This window comes from Eublepharis macularius, chromosome 6 (genome assembly GCF_028583425.1).
Source record: "Eublepharis macularius isolate TG4126 chromosome 6, MPM_Emac_v1.0, whole genome shotgun sequence".
Lineage (NCBI taxonomy): Eukaryota > Metazoa > Chordata > Lepidosauria > Squamata > Eublepharidae > Eublepharis > Eublepharis macularius.
In genome coordinates, this window is record NC_072795.1 from 142066706 (window position 1) to 142086078 (window position 19373).

The 19373-nt window shown below is 48.4% G+C and overlaps 1 protein-coding gene across 2 annotated transcripts in view; it reads right to left on the reverse strand.

Annotated features, from left to right (window-relative positions):
* Window positions 1-18936, reverse strand: part of SNCG (synuclein gamma) — a 37081-nt gene extending 18145 nt beyond the window's left edge. For both annotated transcript variants that reach the window (XM_054983873.1, XM_054983872.1), the window contains exons 1-3: window positions 18707-18936; window positions 3309-3350; window positions 166-293 (exon numbers count right to left, since the gene is read on the reverse strand). In XM_054983873.1, the coding sequence (XP_054839848.1) occupies window positions 166-293; window positions 3309-3350; window positions 18707-18827 (291 nt within the window). In that variant the 5' untranslated portion in view covers window positions 18828-18936. The remainder of the gene's footprint in view (window positions 1-165; window positions 294-3308; window positions 3351-18706) is intronic.
* Between the last annotated feature and the right edge of the window lie 437 nt (window positions 18937-19373).

A 19373-nucleotide genomic window follows, 5' to 3' on the forward strand; every position in this document is an offset into this window, starting at 1 on the left:
AGCACAACAGTATTTCCCTCCTGCCCCTGGATTCTCTACAACAAATGCTCCCAATCTCTGTTTAGTGTTACCTGGCAGTACACTTTGGGTAACAACAAGCGTTTGCGGAGGTGATGTGTGATTTGGTCCTTTAAGTGCATAGCAATGCTCGAGGAATACACTTACCTTTTTAACAACCCCAGTGCTAGCTACAACGGTCTCCGCTCCTTCTACGGTCTGTTTTGCCACCGTATTGACGCTGGACACCACAGATTCACCCACTAGATTGGCCTGTTCCTTGGTCTTTTCAGCAACTAAGAGTTTAACAGAAAGAAAGTTACAAGTCAAAGTGGAACCTTCCTTCCTTCCTTCTTTTTAGAACTGAAGGTTCCCATTAGGGGTGTACACTAAGAAAATTTCTGTTTCTGTTTTCGTTCTGGGGGTTCTGGAATAATTCCATTCCATTACTGTTTGTTCCAGCTCGAGTGGTGCCAGCTTGGATTGGATCCATTTGGTTTTTTTTTTTGTTTTCATGAGTTTCAGCCCATTGCATGCTTGCAAGGCGGGCATTAGCCACACATGTGAAATGCACATTATTCTTTTCAGGAGAGAAGGGAATTGAGGCTCGGGGGCAGCTTTTTTTTTTGCACTCAGTGGCACCAAAATCACACAGAACACAGTCCTTCCTCTAAACCATCAACCCACTGAATTTGAGAGCACACAACAATGTGGTTCTATGTTTATGGACCCCGAGGAACACTTGGGTAAGTTGTGTGTCAACGTTGAGTGTTGGGCAACTGTGCACACACACACTGTTCTTTTCAAGGTGGGGGCAGAGTTTGGGAAACAAGGCTCTATTTGTGCTTAACCAAAAGCCGCATCACCCCAAACCTCATCGATCCAACGAGTTATTCTGAAGCACATGAAAACTCACATAACAATGGACCCCAAAGAAGGCAAGTGTTGGCAGGTGCGTACAATGGCAGCAAATTTACTGGCAAAGAGGCGCCAACACAGGAGGACAAGCAGAAAGAAAAAAATTTGACCAGATCAATCTTTCCACATGATCCAGAAAGACTTTGGTGTGCCTGCATGTGCAAGTGTGCAATGCACACGCCTGCCACTTCCCCATCATCATTTAACACTGGATTAACAGTTTTAATTAGAAAAGCTCGCAAAGCCAGAAGGCTTTCTGGGCAAGATGGAATTCCTCCTGATGGCCCTCAACCTGCTGTCTTTGGAGGACCTTTTTAGTTCCAGTGGTGGCCCAGAGGCACCAGGGCACCTAAGCGGAGGACAGCAGCAGCAGAAGGCCACAGAATGGGCACGAACCAGCTCCATGTGCCTGGGACCTCCTCAGTGCGGCTCTCCTTTAATAATGACTTCCCCCACCCCAATTTTAATGGTTTTATACTGTACTTTCCAATGTTCTTTCCAATTTCACCCTAATCTGCATAACATACGTCTTTGCGGCAGCTGGGAACTCTGAGGCTGAAGAAGACCCCTCCCTCCTCAAACACAGGGCTTTTTTTCAGCAGAAATGCAGTGGAACAGAGTTCCGGAACCTCTTGAAAATATTCACATGGCTGGTGGCCCCGCCCCCTGATCTCCAGACAGAGGTGAGTTGAGATTGCCCTACTTGCTCCGTCTCTCCCCTCTGGATCCAACTGTTTGCATGATGAGTGCAGGCTGACTTGCTGTGAAGGAAACCAAGGTGCTGCTGGACGGCCCCCACTGCCCGGCCTGCCTGTGTGGCCTCTGCACCATAAGAACCAAAATGAAACACACAAACTTTTCAGCGGGAATGGGGTGGGGGGAAGTGTCTTTACAGCCTCGTTTCCCAATTTTGTTCTGCCATTCTGAAAGTCGATTTAACTAGCCATGATTTCTGTGTGTATTTTTGGCTTTTGTTTTGTTATGTGCCCCCCTAGTTACCATCATGAACAGTCTACAATGTTTAGCCTTGAACTAGGGTTGACAGCTCCAGGTTGGAAAATTCCTGGAGATTTGGGGGGTGCAGCCTGGGAAGGATGGAGTTTGGGGAGGGGAGGGACCTCAGCTGGGTCTAATGCCATAGAGTCCACCCTCCAAGGCAGCCATTTTCTCCAGGGGAACTGCTTCGCTATGGCCTGGAGATCAGTTGCAATCCTAGATCTCCAGCTAGCACCTGGAGGCTGGCAACCCTACCTAAAGCTAATTCAGCCACATTTTTGAGTGTTTCTTAAGGTGCTTCCACACCGGGATGAGTCCTTATAAACCCTATGTCTCCACACTGGGAGATTCACTGTTTTTGTCTGTATCCCCTCACTCCTGTCATTTCCCACCCTCTGTACCATCAGAGGGATTTCTGCGGGCCTACTGTTAATGACGATATACTGGCTACTTTTAAAAAAAACCAAGCAAAAGGAGGACGGGGAGGAGAAATGGCCTTGGATGTGGGTGGGGATGTGTGGAAATCTGTACCATCCTGTCCACATGGGGCACACCTGCTTTGACGCCAATCTTTCGTAGGCTTTAGGAGACAGCAGGCCCAACCGCTGGAAACCACAGGACAGGGCAGGGAGGGTATAGGGAGAGGTTCTCGAAAAACCCTGCTCCAGTTTGAGGGCCAGGGAGGAGAAAAATCCTCCATCTGTAAGGAGCCATCCATGGTTATTTTTCCTCATTTTCTTTTTGGCAGGAAATAGCCATGGGAGCTGCAGTTTAAGGGGGAGACGGGCAATGGCTGTGAGGGGTTGTTTTTCTTGCCGTCTTTCACTTCTTAAAACTGCCTCACTCAACCACTTTTAGTCACACTGTGGAAAAAATATGAGCGCCATAAACTTTCCTAGGGTTAAAACAACTCAGGGGTGCTTAGTTTTAAACCAAAAGCTAGTCTGAAAAGAAAACAAATAGCTACTTCCCCCTGTTCTGGTACCCCCTGTTAAATTGCTTGGGAAAATAATCACAATGGGATACAAACTAGCCCTACCTGAGCGGGTCAAGTTCTGATTATGGTATGATGGATTTACATGGGGAAAGGTAAAGTGCTTGGCACATGTACAGTTATGCGCCATGTATCTTGCTGTGATGTGACCTCACTGGCTTCAAAAGACTGATGGATGGGGATAAAAATACGAAAATGCACTGTAGGGCCTGTGCTGGGCAGCAAGTGAAGTTGCTCGTACATGTCTCCATAGATATCTGCTGATCTAAGAGAGAGCTTCAGGTGCGGTGGTATGTAGTAGTCGATCAAAATGAGCTTTTACAGATCTTGTAGATTTAGGAGGGATCTTTTGAGCAGGAAAAACTGAGCAGTTCATTAACACAGGAGTTAATTGGGCTCTTACCTGAAGTGACGCTCTGCACTACCCCCTCTTTGGTTTTGGCACCTGTGGAAAAAACACACCAGATGAGCATTGTTGTCAGAGATTTTTTATAGACAGGTGCTGGAGCCTGAAAGTGAAGGAGAGAAACAAAATAGAGAAGATGGGGTTAACCAGGGGTCATTTCGGAGAAAAAGAGCGGCAGGAACTCATTAGCATAACTCATTAGCATGTGCCACTCCCCTTGACATCACTGGAAGTGTGTCATTGGCATAACTGATTTGCATATACCACACACCCCGACATCACCTATCCTGGCTGTTTTGGACCCAATCCTGGCCATTCAGGGCCGAAATTGTGCCCAAAATGGCAAAAAGGGGCTGAAAATGGCCCAAAAGGGGCCCAAATTGGTCAAGATCAGGCTACTGCTGAGCGGGAGAGTGATCCACCACCCGTCAGAGCCCCAATCCTGGCCATTTCAGCCCCAATCCAGGCCAAAACGGGCCCAAAATGGCCGAGAGTCAGGTGGCGGGGCCACCTGACATGTGACCCCTTTGAGGAACTGCCGGAACTGCGTTTCTGTGTGTTCCCCCTCAAAATGAGCCCTGGGGTTAACACAGGGCCAAGCTAGAAGTGATGAATTACACTTGAATGGCAAGTGAACAGACTCACGTGTATTCTTCCCTGTTCACTTGCAGCCCACTTGCACTCCACTTGAGTGGAGTGCAAGTGGAGCACAAGTGAACAGGGAGGAATACATTTGAGTTTGTTCACTTGCCATTCAAGTGTAATTTGTCACTTCTAGCTTGACCCTAAATAAAAGAAGTATTCTGCATCCTAGATGCTATGACATTTCAGACCCGTGGTGTGTTTGAGAGCTCTTTAAAATTCACAAAACAAAACAAAATTGCCTGTTAAGTTAAACATACATGTTATGTGCGGCCTGTTCCAACAAATGAAAACAAAAAAAGAGGGGGGAATGTATTTGTGTCCAAGAATAAATATGGGCAAGAAAACAATATTTATCCAGGTCTTCTACAAATCGCCAAACCTCATTAGTGAGAAAAGAAATTTTCTGTCAGAAAAAGCTCTGAAATCTGTGTTTACATGCACACACCCACCTATACTTCCATACGGGCAGCCAACTGACAGCATGGTTTTATGGTGGTCCTATTAGGAGCAGGGGAGGGAAGGCAACATGGAATAGCAGGATCTCGTCAGATCTCGGGAGCTAAGCAGGGTTAGCAGGGCTTCTTTTCTGGGGAAAGAGGTGGTGGAACTCAGTGGGTTGCCCTCGGAGAAAATGGTCACGTGGCTGGTGGCCCCGCCCCCTGATCTCCAGACAGAGGGGAGCTGAGATTGCCCTCCGCGCCGCTCAGCAGCACGAAGGGCCATCTCAACTCCCCTCTGTCTGGAGATCAGGGGGCGGGGCCACCAGCCATGTGACCATTTTCAAGAGGTTCCGGAACTCCGTTCCCCCGCGTTCCCGCTGAAAAAAAGCCCTGAGGGTTAGTACTTGGATGGGTGACCACTAAGGAAGACCCTGCTGAGGAAGGCAAAGGCAAACCCCCTCTGCTTCTCCCTTGCCTTGAAAGCCCCTTGCTGGGGTCTCCATAAGTCAGTTGTGACTTGACGGCATTTTAAACGCAAGAGTTGCCGGAGGTCTTCAGAGCTCGGTTCTCTTCTGACTTAAAACCGTCGTTTTCAAGGCATGTCAAGGGAACCTGGCCTTGGGAAAATTCCGTTGGTGCAGAATGCTGCCATTAGATCATCACTTTATGCCAGAATGATGATATTACACCTGAGTTTTGGCAGCTTCTCTGGTTACCTATTTGTTTCCATGCACAATTCAATGTGGTGGTTGTTACCTTTAAAGCCCTTCATGGGTGGAGACCCACATATCTGGTGAGCCCCTTCCCCCACGTGAGTCTGTGAGCCAACTAAGGTCATGGTGCCTCGTTTTTGATGTTCCCCTCTGTTTGGAAGATCTGCTCATGCGCAGTCCAGGCACTCTGGTTTTAAGTGGATGTGTCCAGTCTTTGGGAAAGCCTGCCAAATACGGCACAGAAAGCTCTCATGCTCTCTCTTCCACAAAAGGGGCAAAAAGGAATTATTTCCACACACTTTTGGAGGAAGCAACTAAGGAATGTCTCTGATTGGTAGCAGGTGGTGAAATACGTTAAAAGAGTTGCAACTTGAACTTGAGGTATATTAATTTCTGTGTTTGGACTATGTTTTTAACTGTGTGTGTTTGTATGCAGTAAGCCGCCCTGGGCACTGTGGAAAGGCGGGTTGTAAATATTTGAAATAAATAAATAACATTAAGATCACACATCTGATTTCTGTCCATAAAATACAAATTGCAGACTTATCCATGTTTTTAAAGGAAAAGTCTTTTCTCCTTTAAAATGTGAACAGCAAAGCAGGAGGCCTGGATTCCAATGGTGAAACCAAGCGGTTGTGCACGTGTTAACTTCCGCCCTCCGTCCTGGCATAGCTCCAAGATGAAGTGGGGTGAGCTTAACATTTCTATTGTATAGGTGGAAGGAGCGGAGTGGTCTACTTCTGTTTGAGCTCTAAGACACGCAGAACACACAACTCCCCCCCCCGCCCCCCACACACATTCTTCCTTGCTTTTCCAGAATGTGGCCTGAAATCAAGCAAGCAAGCAAGCAAGCTAAACCCCTGGCCCTGTTGTTTTGTTTTCTGGTTAGGCAGCAACCCTATTCACAATGTAAGTGTAGCCAAGTTGTCGGTTGCAGGGAGTGCTGACTGAGTGCGTCGGGCTGGTTGAGTCAGAGAGAAATGAGTCACTGACTGGTCCCTGAGCCTATTATAAGCTTGGAAGGCAAAGGAACATACGCTCACTGACAAAGAAAGCCCTTTTCCATCTGAAAACCTCACTGTAATCCTAAATAAAACGTCAGATCATTGAACTACACTTGACAGCTGTAAAGGTCACCTAAAGGACAACATCCTCTGCAAGAGATTAAACTCCTGCTTAGAACCACAGGTGGGTAAACAAATACACAGGTAGCTGTCCAAAATGTTCAGGCCTGGAGATGATTTTTCCCATGGTTGTAAAAACACAATGATCAATCCCAGAGTTGCAAACAACATACAAACTCATTGTGACACGGGTGATAACGGCCTGGAATGTGATCATAGCCATTTTCTCTATCATAAATTTCACATATTCAAAATATATCCTTCACTTGATCTGGTGTACTTTGTCCAGTTCTGGGCACCACACCTGAAGAAAGATGTAGACAAACTGGAAGAGGTTCAGACGAGGGCAAGGAAGGTGGTTGGGGGTCAGGAATACATGTCCTGTGAGGAAAGGCAGAAGAAGAAAATGGGCATGTTTAGGCTGGGGAAGAAGAAAAGACTGAAGGCTCAAAAACACGCTACGTTTTACCCCACAGTCCTCCGTCGGTCTGCACAATCTGTTTTAGGGCTGCCAACCCCTCGGCCATTCTGGGTTGCGAAAATGGCACGAGGAGAAGGCAAAAACACCCTCTCTCCCAACAGAGATCAGTTCCCCTGGAGAAAATGGCTGCTTTGAAGGGTGGGCATGATGGCATTATACCTTGCTGAGGTCTTTCTCATCCCTTCCTCAAACCCCACCCTCTCCAGGCTCCACCCCCAAATCTCCAGGATTTTCTCAACCTGGAGTTGGCAGCCCTAAGGTAGAGCAATGGGACCCACCTCTTACCTCAGGGCTGGGTGGGCTCTCCCTGTCTGGAGCTTTCGACCTGAGGCTGGACTGCCATCTCCTGAGCATGCTTTACAGGGGATGGGCTAGATGGCCTATAAGGTCCCTCCAGACTCCAGGGCTGGATCCACACCTTGTTGGACACTATGTTATTGGGTTTTTTTAAGACTTTGATAGTTTTTTATTTATTTCAAATAATAATCTCAAACATAAACACATGAACATGAACTGTGCCATATAACACCTAATTCAGATCTCTACAATCACCCACTACTTCAGTCATCAATAATCATCTAGGTCATCTATGAACCTAAACACAATATCTAAATCCTATAAAAAAGATATAATGAATAAACTTCTATCATTTAAATCATATCATCAATTAAATGATATAGCTATATAAAACTTGTGTATATACTTAATTTTTCACTTCTATTTAAATATCTTTCCGTATGTCTTCATATTTGATCATAATTGTTCTTAATTATTCTTAATTTTCAGCTACTTAATCAAATAATACTTTCTATTTTTCTTGGAATTCTGAGATTGGCCTGTTATGTATGTAAAATGTTAATTTTGCCATTGACGCATATTCATATAGCTTGTTCTTCCGTTCCATCAAATCGGGACATCGTTCTGCCTTCCATTTTGCTGCAAGATCTACTCTTGTTCACTACATAATTTTTAAATATTGCTTGGTAATATATTTAATAACATATACAATACTTTGTTATTGTTGTACCATCATAATCATTGGATTTTCCTGTTTGGTGGATCGGGAGTCAAAAATGGCCCTGGAAAAGGGCCCAGCCCCAGCCCCAGGCCCCCCTCCAGCCTGCCCCTTCAATGTACACCTGCCTTGCAGGATTCTGCTGCTGCAGAGGCTGTGCCCGCTCACCCACCTGCTCACTGTGGCAGGGACTGCTCATGCGCAGGGCTCAGGCTGCCAGCTGCGGATACGGTGACTCATGTTTGTCCTGCTCAGGGTGGCTGTGGAGGCCACCTCTTGCCAAGGGTGGTAGAGGTGAGGGGGAGCAGTGATCCTGAACCTGACCTGAGTTTTTTCCCAGAGCCCCAGAAGAACTAAGGCCAAGGCCTTCCCCAATGTTGCCTTCTAGCACTCCTCAATGTATCAAAGTGCTGCATTAATTGCTGACCCCCTGCCCACCTAGACTCCTGTAACTTTCACAGCTGTGGGACAAATGAAGCTAAGATTGCTAAAACAGCCAAATCCAGGTGGGAAAATTCCTGGAGATTTGATGATGGCGCCTGGGAAGAGTAGAGTTTGGACAGGGGAGAGAGCTCAGTAGTGATGGGATGCTATAGGATCTGCTCTCTGGAGCTGCCACTTCCTCAAGGGGAACTGATGTCTGTAGTCTGGAGTAGAGATGGGCATGAACTGAAATATGAACCAAAGTTCATGACGAACCGGGCTGGTTCGTGGTTCGTGAACCAGCGGTTTGCCAGAGTCCATTTCTGATGAACCACAACGAACCGTAGGCTGGTTCGTTTGGCTTGGTTTTTGGTTTGTCATTGCAGACAGCCTGGCACCAATCAATCAGTTTCCTAGGCAACAGGGGATGGACTTCCTGCAGACCTTCTGCTGACCTGGAAATGATGATTTGCTGAATTGGATGTGACATTTTCACGAACCAAACAAACCAGTTCATGAACCGGGGAAGGTTCATGAAAGTTTGTGGTTCGTGGTTCATGAAATGTGAAGAACCACGAACCGCACAGTTGGTCCCCCCCCCCAGGTTCGTGCCCATCTCTAGTCTGGAGAGATCTCTAGGCCCCACCTGGAAACTGGCAACCCAACATAAAGCTGTCCCTGACTGACAGATGCAGTCATTTGGTGAATTTCTGCCACGGATTTATTTGTCTGTTTAATTATGTGGCTTTCCTCCCCAACAGGGACGAATTCAATTAAAAAATGGAATGTAAACAATTGGAGGAGGAGGGGAGAATGCTTCCAGGTGCAGGGCAGATCTCTTCTTCTGCCAACAGATCCACCTCCCAACCCCAGGCTGAGCCCCCCCCCCTTTCCCCACAGGCTCATACCCCCTGGGCCTGCAAGAAAGGGGCACGGCAGAGGCTGTGCTACAAGGTCTGACAAGTTTGTCTGTTCCTTCCCCTTCCTTCAATAAGGATCACACCCAGTGACTCAGGCCTCATCATGAGTGTCTAATGCATGGCATGGTTTACCAACATGAAGTCTTGCCAGCAAAGGACAGCTGTTGTACTGGGAAAAACAAACAAACAAGGAATGGTTGCAGGCTAAGACTTGCCTCTAGCTTGGGTGGGTAAGGTTAGAAGTTCAACCTGTCCCCACCACACGGGTAACTTTAAAACGCACACTTTCTTCTTTTGCTAACCTTCTCTTGCTAAAAATAAAATTGGAAGCAAGAAATTATAAACATTTTATTTGTACGTTGTTCCAGTTTATTACAGTGTAAAGGTCTCAGGCACTGCTCATTTAATCTGGATTTGGGCATAATTTATTCACTCCGAGATTTCGGACGATCCCATTACCATCTCGTTGCGTTGCCGTCGGCAGTGTTTTCCATGCTGTCCTTCCTGTTCTTTCAGACCTGATTTTTATACAAAGTTTTTAAACTTAAAAGCGCAATTGCTGTGCCCAGGTGGAAGTCAACGCACTGCTGAGTTCTTCCAGGGCTAACTGCCTCTTATACTGCTGCTCTTTCTCTCTGTTGGAATGAATTACATATTAAATTAATTACTACCTTGCAATTTTTTGCCATGTACATTTTTTACAATTTCTGCTAATAATGTGGGGGTTGAATGTACTTTTGCCGTTGTTTACAATGCAGGGCTCTAGGAGAAGAAAGAGGGGGCTGGATGGATGAGTGAAGTGGGTCGTAATTGGATGGTAGCTGTACCCTGGTGGGGGGCGGAATGGCCTTTAAGAGAGTGTTTCCAAGGGGGATTTGTTCAGACAGGGCGAGGGTGAGTGAGGAAGGCAGTGTGGGGCTATAGTGTGAGGGACGTTTGGGTGTCCTTTCTTGTGGATATTAGCCTAAGTGGCACCAGCAGGGCTTATTTTCAGTGGGAACGCGGTGGAACGGAGTTCCGGCACCTCTTGAAAATGGTCACATGGCCAGTGGCCCCGCCCCTGATCTCCAGACAGAGGGGAGTTGAGATCGCCCTCTGCGCCATTCGGTGTGGAGGGTGATCTAAACTCCCCTCTGTCTGGAGATCAGGGGTGGGGCCACTGGCCATGTGACCATTTTCGCCAAGGGTGATTTAAACTTTAAACCATTACACTTTTGGAACTACCCTGAAATAATTATGCTTATGAGCCTGATCTTGTCAGATCTTAGAAGCTAAGCAGGATCAGCCTTGGTCAGTAACTGGATGGGAGACCTCCAGCGAAGACCAGGGTTGCAGAGGCAGGTAATGGCAAACCACCTCTGTTAGTCTCTTGCCATGAAAACCCCACCAGGGGTCACCATAAGTCAGCTGTGACTTGAAGGCACTCTCTACTCACTCTACTCCTAAATAAACTCTATTTCTGTTTAAGTAAAACATCTATTTTATCAAGTATAAAAGTTCCATTTTTACATCACAGTCATCTCCATGGACTGACCACCCTGCCATTCTACCACATCTATCTAAGCTTTCCTATACTACAGGTTAAACTGAGAGAACTAAAGTGAAGGCCTTTGGTGGCATCAAAAATCTAAGGAAACACCAGGAAAGACAATATAATACAGGTCTCATAAAGGGAGTACGCCTTGACCTCAATAGCCCCGGTGAGCCTGATCTCATCAGATCTCAGAAGCTAAGCAGGGTCAGCCTTGGTTAGTAATTGGATGGGAGACCTCCAACAAAGACCAGGGTTGCAGAGGCAGGCAATGGCAAACCACCTCTGTTAGTCTCTTGCCATGAAAACCCCACCAGGGGTCGCCATTAGTCAGCTGTGACTTGAGGGCACTCTCCACCACCAAAGGGAGTAAAATGCCGCATTCATGACCTCTTCTGACTTTGAAACCATTGCTTTTACAGTGTGTGTGTGTGGGGGGGGTATTATAATGAGCAATCACTTTGGCTGTGAAGTGAAAAGCACTAATAAAACATCTCTTCCAGAACAAAAACAATTAATGATGGAATTAGGAATGCTGTGGCCACCACAAGTGAATTAACTAAGAAAGTAATTAAATTATAAAACAAATGGCAGGGAGAAGTCCAACCTTTGCTGAACAGAAGATTTTTCCTTGGCGTTATACTTCAGACAGCATCTCCAAGGCATAATATGGGTGATTCCCTGCACTTTCCCAAATCATCTCTGGCCATGTACTGCACCTATAAGAAAAACAAAATTTGTAGTAGGGTACAAGCTTTCGTGAGTCACAGCTCACTTCTTCAGCTGTAGCTCACGAAATCTCATGCCCTACCACAATTTTTGTTCGTCTTATAGGTGCTACTGGACTCTTGCTCTTTTCTGCTGCTACAGACAAACTAACACGGCTACCCATCTTGATCCATGTATTGCACATCAGTGTGACATACAAGATCTTGCCCCACGAAGACAGGGTTATAGCAACCTCAAAATTTTGTTGAGCTACTATAACTGGCCCAAATTGGTGGACCCCTCACTGGATTGTCTTGTCCACCCAGGCAAATCCAGTGATGAATGACAGCTGTCACGTAATGATGCTGCATTATCTAGCAATGTGTCAGCCCGTGTGAAATCTTAGTGAAAGCTGCGAAGATTACCACCACCACCCTTCTATATAGTTAACCACCTGCCACAAGAAGTCCAAAGCTCAATTGAGAATGACTCGGCAAAAGGGACAGGGGCTTGTGAACAGCACTGGGCACCCAATCCACGCTGCAATGCAGTCCAGCTGGTATTAGCCGCGTGAAGCCAAAGTCACCTAGCTTCATGTTAGCTTTCTGGCAGGATTCATTAGACAGAGAGATACCGTTTGCTGCAGAGCGGTTGCAAAACTAGCGGCCTGCTTTCTCTGCAATGAGTCAGCAGTATTGCTGCTCCTGCGTGGTCAACTGGAACCCTGAAGAACACTCTAGAGATCCCGTCAGTGCAGTAAAAAGCTGGCTGCGAATTCAGCGCATCAATCAGGGCCAAGCCTAAAAATATCGCTGGGCAAGATGTCCCTCTCTCTTTTGTTGACAAGTCAAAGCAGGGGAAATGCTCACGTCTGATTTGTTTTAGATGGGGCTCTTTTGCAATCTGACTTGAAATAACAGAGCTCTTTAATTCATTTGAGATCAGGTTGGAATCCCCCTCCTCAGCTCACTTTTCTTCAATTGAAGTCCAGACCTGGGAGGCCATGTTACACCTTCATGCAAGGGGTGGAGTTTTGCAATTAAGTTCGAAGTTCGTTATTCAAGATCGATTGCAAAGAAGCCGTATATTTTAAATACATTTATTTATTCGGCAGGTGGGAGCATATCTGCTCTTGGAGTGCAACTTTCTCACCTTCTCCTTCTCATGGCAGCCTGAAATGCCCCCCAAATCCTGTTCCTGGGAGTATGGAAATGCAGGAGCATCTCAGGAGACTGGCAGTGGGGTGGGGGCAGGCCAGAAAGTTGAACTCCATAAGCAGATATCCTTCCACCTGTGGAAACCCTCCAGGGGGGTTAAGCCACTTTCTCTCCCCCCCCCATCAGCTGTGCTTCCTTGTGTTGATGACACTAGTAAAATTAAAACCACCTTTTTTGTGCAAGATCTGCATCTTTTGGCACGGGCACAGAGGACCACATCAGTCCGCTCTATTGTTTCTAGTAGTCCCTCCATGTGTAGAATCAGTGAGCCGGCTACTAATAATAATAATAACATTCGATTTATATACCGCCCTTCAGGACAACTTAATGCCCACTCAGAGCGGTTTACAAAGTGTTATTATTACTAGGATTGCTCCTTGCAAACGGAGCTCCAGTATTACTCTGAGCGTCCCTTGCTAACACAGGAGACAGGACCAGCTGCGCCCCCCCCTTTCCCTTCATGATCCCGCATCTTCTGTTCCTTCCCTTACCTGCTCTGCAGCATTTCTGGCAACTCACAACTGCAGGTGAGGAATTGGCAGGAGCAGTGGATACTTTTGACTCTTGCTTCTGTAGGAGATGTCTAGGTCTATGTTTATGTATTTATTTAGTTCATTTATACCCCACTCTTCTCTCCAATAGGAAGCACAGTGGCTTACAATTTTACCCCCTCCTCCATTTATCCTCACAACAATCCTATGAGGTTAGTTAGGCTGACTGGCCCAAGGTTGCTGAGAGCCGAAACAGACGTGACGAGATACCTAGGTTCAACTCGTGTTCTCTTACCTCAAGGTTTGTCAGGAAGTGTAGGCGTCCTTGCAGCATAAAGTTTAGCATTTACAGAGCAGCAGGGAGGGAAGTGCAGGCGTGGGGCGCCTTTCCTCCCACTCTCGAGGTGCATCGCGGCATCTTCCCTTCCCCGCTTACACGGACTATCGCTTCATCTCATCCCTCTCACCCGGCCTGGCCCCTGCAGAGCAACACCTGGCTGTACCGGGAGAGCCGGGAGGAAAGGTGCCCAGAGCAGCTCCCCCCCTCGCTCGCCTGGCCCCTGCCCAAAGCCACATGGCCCAGAGCTGCATAGCCCGGCGTGCTCTGCCTTTACCCCGATCGCACAGACCGTCGCTCCACCCACCCCTTACCCAGCCCCCGCAGAGCGACGGCGAGCTATGCAGCCCCGAGCCGCGCGGCTTCAGGTGGGGGCCAGGCGAGCGGGGGGGGGGAGATGCAGCAGTGCTCTGGGCGCCTTTCCTCCTGCTCTCCCCATGCAGCCTGGCGTCGCTTTGCAGGGGCTGGGCGAGGGCATCGCTGCATCTTCCCCCTCGCTTGCCTGGCCCCCACCTGAAGCCGTGCGGCTCAGAGCTGCATAAACTTTAAGCTGCAAGGATGCCTACCCTTCCAGACAAACCTTGAGGTAAGAGAACATGAGTCGAACCTAGGTATCTCATCATGTCTGCTTCAGCTCTGAGGCAAAGTGGAAATTTAAACCTGGGTTTCCCAGCTATTAGTCTGACACTCTAACCACTACTCCACACTGGATCTGTCTGGGGTCTGAGTGTGGAGATGAAATCTTATGGGCCAGAAATCCTGAAAAATCATGGCCGATTCCACACGGCTTACCTGAAGCTGGAACATTGCGGAACATGCTGGAAAAAAATGCGGAAGATCGCATTTTCTCGTACGAGTTTTGCGTGATGTCGCACAAAACTTGCGCGAGAAAACGTGATCTTCCGTGTTTTTTCTGGCATGTTCTGCAATGTTCTGGCTTCAGGTAAGCCGTGCGGAATCGGCCCATATGTGATCTCAGACACAGGGAAAGGGGGACCCCGACCTTCAACAGAGGCCACCCCCTGGCCTTAGTAGGGCTGGGTCACAGTTATGAAAAAATAATGGATGACAGAGGAGACAAGGTTGGATAAGAAGAAATCAATGTTCCAGTCCCTTTTCATAGCAAGGTAGAGAAGGGAAGATGCCTGGATGCAGCCAGGCAACTCTGAAGCCCAGCGCAATCCTCAGCCGAGTTGCACCATTCTTAGAAAGGTTTTCTTTAATGGGGTGGCAGTTTCCATTGCTTCCCTCCTTCTGCCACAGCCCACTGAGCCCTCCCCACATTTGGTTCCTTGGGACAAAGAGGGGGTCTGCAATGAGAGGAGAGAGTAGGGGGAAATCATTGCCCCTCTCTCAAGAAAGGGGCCTTTATGTTGTCGGAGTGTGTAACTGGCTACACGATGAGGATTTTGACAAGTACAGTTTGCCGTGCGTAAGTGTGAAGAGGCACCACACCTTGGGAAACGCCTTCTTTTGTACAGGTATTAGCTAGACTAGAGCCCTTCCGTCCTGCTTGGTGAGAGATGAGGCCTTTGTTGTGCGTCCGCATTAACCTGGGAGATGCCGCTAAAGAGAAGCATTATATACACACATTGGTTGGTGGCCTCTGGGTTTCTAAGACCAATGAAGGGCGGGCTTGCCATTGGTCAAGTGAGCGAGGGAGTGAGTGGATTGTTATGGTCAAAGACCAGCACAAAAATGAACACATTACCAGGAATGCTACATAAAAACCATTACATGCATTATGTTAAAATGAGCAAATACGATTCGTTAAATTAATACAGAGCTCTGATAGGCTCCAGCAGCTGCACGGGATTGGTCCAATGCCACGCCTTACTCACAGCAATGCAACCATCACGGCTGAGCAAGAAGAACAGATTCAGTGGCCATATTCAGAAAAGCAAGCAGGAGAAAAAAGGGTGGGGTGGAAAACGCACGGCAATGTCATGTGATGCCGATCTCATTTACGTTTTCTAAAGGCAGTTTCAACATCTCTGGAAACCTTTTAAATGGTCTCTTCTGTTACTGTTTCTGCCGTTTTGGTCATTTGTTTTTAAAAATAAAGACTTTTGACAGTGTACTTCAATGTGGTTTGCAAAAACTGGCAGCAGCAATTATGGTCCAAAAACTATATTGGGCTGTTTCAAGGCCGGGATATTGTCGAGAGTGGCAGAAGTCCCACCCTAAGCAGAGACCTCCCTTCAGAACCATTGCCTTCTCTGGACTTGGAAGGGCATAATTCTCCTTCGCATGGCCCTGGCAGGGATGCAAAACCTCCGGAGCAAAGATGTGAGGAAAGCACAAATTCTTCAGGAGAAACAGGGAAGTCTAGGGTTGCCAGCTCCAAGTTGGGAAATTCCTGGACATCTGGGGGGTGAAACCAGGAGAAACCTGGAGAAAGTGGGGTTTGCGGAGGGAAAGACCTTGGCATGGCATAATTCCATAGAGTCCACTCCCCAATGTAGCCATTTTCTCCAGGTGAACTGATCTCTGTGGCCTGGAGCCCAGTTGTAATTCCGGGAGATCTCCAGACACTACCTGGAGGCTGGCAACCCTAGGGAAGTCACCCCGGGATCTCAATCTGCAACCGTAGCTCATGACTACGTGTTCATAGCTTGACCAAGGGCAGATGTAACCACGGCCATCACTTCTCTTTCTTCTCCATCTCTGCTTACGGACTGAAGGACACGACACCTTGCAAAACGGAGTTCCCAAATCCGTGTTTGCTGGTTAACGGTAACGCAGGGCTGAGGGGGACCGGAGGGGGTGCGGGAGCCTTCCCCCACTTCCCCCTGTAATCCTTTGTCCTCTCAGTCATTTCCCCCCATCCCTGTCCCCCCACTGGATTACAAGGTAAGAAATACGGGCAGCAAAAAGGTGTGTATTTGAGAAGAAGGGAGGCTGCAGGCAGAATCAGCAGTTCGGGTTGTGTTTTAATAGTGGCATTGCAAGTCATTTTTGTTTTTGTTTACCAGAGTGTCCCATCAGGGAGACCGTAGACTGTTGCTAGGCAGACTGAAGGGGGGAGCCGAAGAAAAGAAAAAGGAAGATGGAGGAGTAAGGAGGGCCTATAACAGAAGACTAAAATCTATTATTAAGAATCCTGCCTGATGTCTTTTGTTTGTCTCCTCGCCTGAATTAAGCCACAAAAATTGGGCTAAGCACCCACCTAGAGCTGCCAACTCTGGCCTGGGAAATTCCTAAGATTCCTAAGGTTGCCAGCCTCCAGGTGATAGCTGGAGATCTCCTGGAATTACAACTAATCTCCAGGCCACAGAGATCAGTTCCCCTGGAGAAAATGGCTGCTTTGGAGGGTGAACTCTATGGAAGTATACCCCACTGAGGCCCCTCCCCAAGCCCCACCCTCTTCAGGCTCCACCCCCCAAATCTCCAGGAATTTCCCAACCTGGACCTGGCAACCCTAGAAATTCCTGGAGATTGGGGGGGGGGTGGAACCTGTGGAGGGTGAATTTGGGGAGGTACTTCACCTAGAATCAATGGTTTACCAGAGAGTTGGACCTCTGAAACAGCCATTTTTTTGTAGAAGAACTGATCTCTGCAGTCTGGAAATCAGTTGTAGTTCTGGGAGAACACCATGCACAACCCAGAGGTTTGCAACCCAACACTAGGGATCCCATTCCCCCGATGGGGGCAGGGCATCCCCTGCTTTCACCGTTCACCCCCTGCCACCACTCAACTGGCCAGCAGAGGAGAAGGGTACGGGAATGGGCCTTCTGGGTGCACTTCCAGGGGTGGCGCGACTACGTTTGAGGCCCAACTTGGCCCATTGCGAAGTGCACGTGTGATCCTGCACCTGTGTGGTGATGTCACCTGGAAGTGCTGCCACCAGAAGTGATGTCATTGCGCGGGGCGCGGGGCCGCAGGCGTGCAAGAAGCATGCTGGGGCCATGAGACAGAAGTGCCAGCTCTGCAACCTCCCGCTGAGACAGTTAGGAAACTGGCAACCCCACCCTACACCCCCCCACTCCCCGCCTGCTATTCTGCTCCCCTCATTCAAGTTTTGGGGACATGTTTTCCAAGAGAATATGTCATTCTGCCCTAAGAGGAAGACAGAAAAGCAGGGAGGAGAGTGAAGAGGGGGAGAGGGGGACATATTTGGAGGGGGGAGTTAAAAGTGCACTGTGTGATAGGCTGAATGATTACTGGGAGCGTTCTGACACTGAAAACCAACCATCTGAGCAGTGCACATTTGAATGCTTTTCATTAGAAAACACAGTCCACATCTAGCTAGAAGCATGTACACCACACCTCTGGAAGACAACAGAGGAACGGAATTTGAACGGAAGAAAAGTATCCAATTGATGGCAACGCTCGTCAATACTGTCCCAACGCTTCTCAAGCTTCAAGGGCATCTTGGATTTTATCCTCTGGAAGGGTCAATGGAAACTGGTGCCTTTTGCATTTGCAGGTGCGGCAAAAATGGAAACCTCTTAGCAGCTCTTAATTGTTGGCATCGCCCAGTCCTTGGCAGATGCCTCTGAGGGCCAAGCTACAAGTGAGGAATGGCACTTGAACGGCAAGTGAACAGACTCGTGTGTATTCCTCCCTGTTCACTTGCACTCCACTCGAGGAACGCACGTGAGTCTGTTCACTTGCCGTTCAAGTGCCATTCCTCACTTGTAGCTTGGCTCTGAGAGACTGCACGTCCCCCGTATCCTCCCAGGCTCCTTCTAGCAGGGAGACAGGTGGGCAACTGCATATAACACAGAGCCCCTAAGAGGACAAACAACTCACACAATTCAGTTGTGGTGAGTGTCTCTGTGTGTGTGTGAAGGAAAAGAAGCCGCTGGATCCCCTGACTGTGTGGCATTTGCTTGTCTCCTACTTTGGTGGGGGGGATGTGATGGGGAGGGGGGAATGGGAATGGGAAGGAGAAATCTTAAACAGCGTTGCAGCCTTCTAACTAGAGGCCCCTGAGCTAGTCAGCCCCACCCAGACAAGATTCCTGGGAGCTGCCCCCTGTTTCTCCATCTCTGTCCCGGTGCCTTTAATGGCAGGATTTGCAGCAGGTGTAATTTGTGCTTGGCCGGGAGCTCAGGAACCTGCAGCCTCATCCTCTCTCTGCGTGTGGGTCGGAAGCAGGTTCCTCTGGAGTTCACGGAACGGCCTCCCAGGCAAATGGACTGCAGCATTAGCATGTGCAGCGTTATCAGGGGTCTGTAGGAGCAGGGGAGGTCCCCACCTTAATCACCATGCAATTTACTTTCTGGTTAAGAAGTCACTCTTCCAGAAGTCCTTTAAGGAACCGTAGCCCCCTCCCCCAAGGTCATGCAGCAAAAGACCGCCCTCCGCTTGCATTGCCCGTCCATTTGTCCACAAGGACTCTTACCTACATACATGACCCCTTCCTTGGTCTTCTCTGCAGCCTCGGTCATTCCCTGCTTGGTCTTCTCCGCAGCAGCTACCACCCCCTCCTTAGCAATGGAAAACCCTTTCTTAAAGACATCCATGCCGGCTCGCTTGTGTCAGTCCCTTGCAGAGGGGCTTTGGGCCGGGGCCTCTCCAGAGATGCTGCTCTGCCGTCTTGCCCTTCCGCTGTCTGCTCACGACGAGGGCTCTCTGATTCCTCTGCTGGAGGAAAGCTGTTTCTGTGCCGCCCGTGCCAGCTCTTATTGATGAGGCGCCTTGCCGTGTGGCCAATGTGTGCCAGTGGCTGATGCTGAAATATTCATGTGATGGATTTGCCTGGAAAGGTTTTAGAGAGGTGGAGCGGGGAGGAGGGAGGGAGGATGTAGAAGTCGGGGAGAGACTTTTTGGAAACCATCCAGGCAGTAGCCTGTAAAGATGCGCTGCAGTGCTCAGGCAAGGACACTCTGTGGAGGCTTTTAGACAGGGAGGTTTCAGCAGCCTGGCTCTAGGGAACTGGGTCTTTTTCCAAAGCAAAGATGCTGAAGACTGTGGTGGGAGCAGCAAATGGAAATGCCCCGAAGACATGAAAGTGCAGCAAGTCATGTGCTCTCCTTTTCTCAGAAGTGATGGAAAAACCCCTCTTTCAA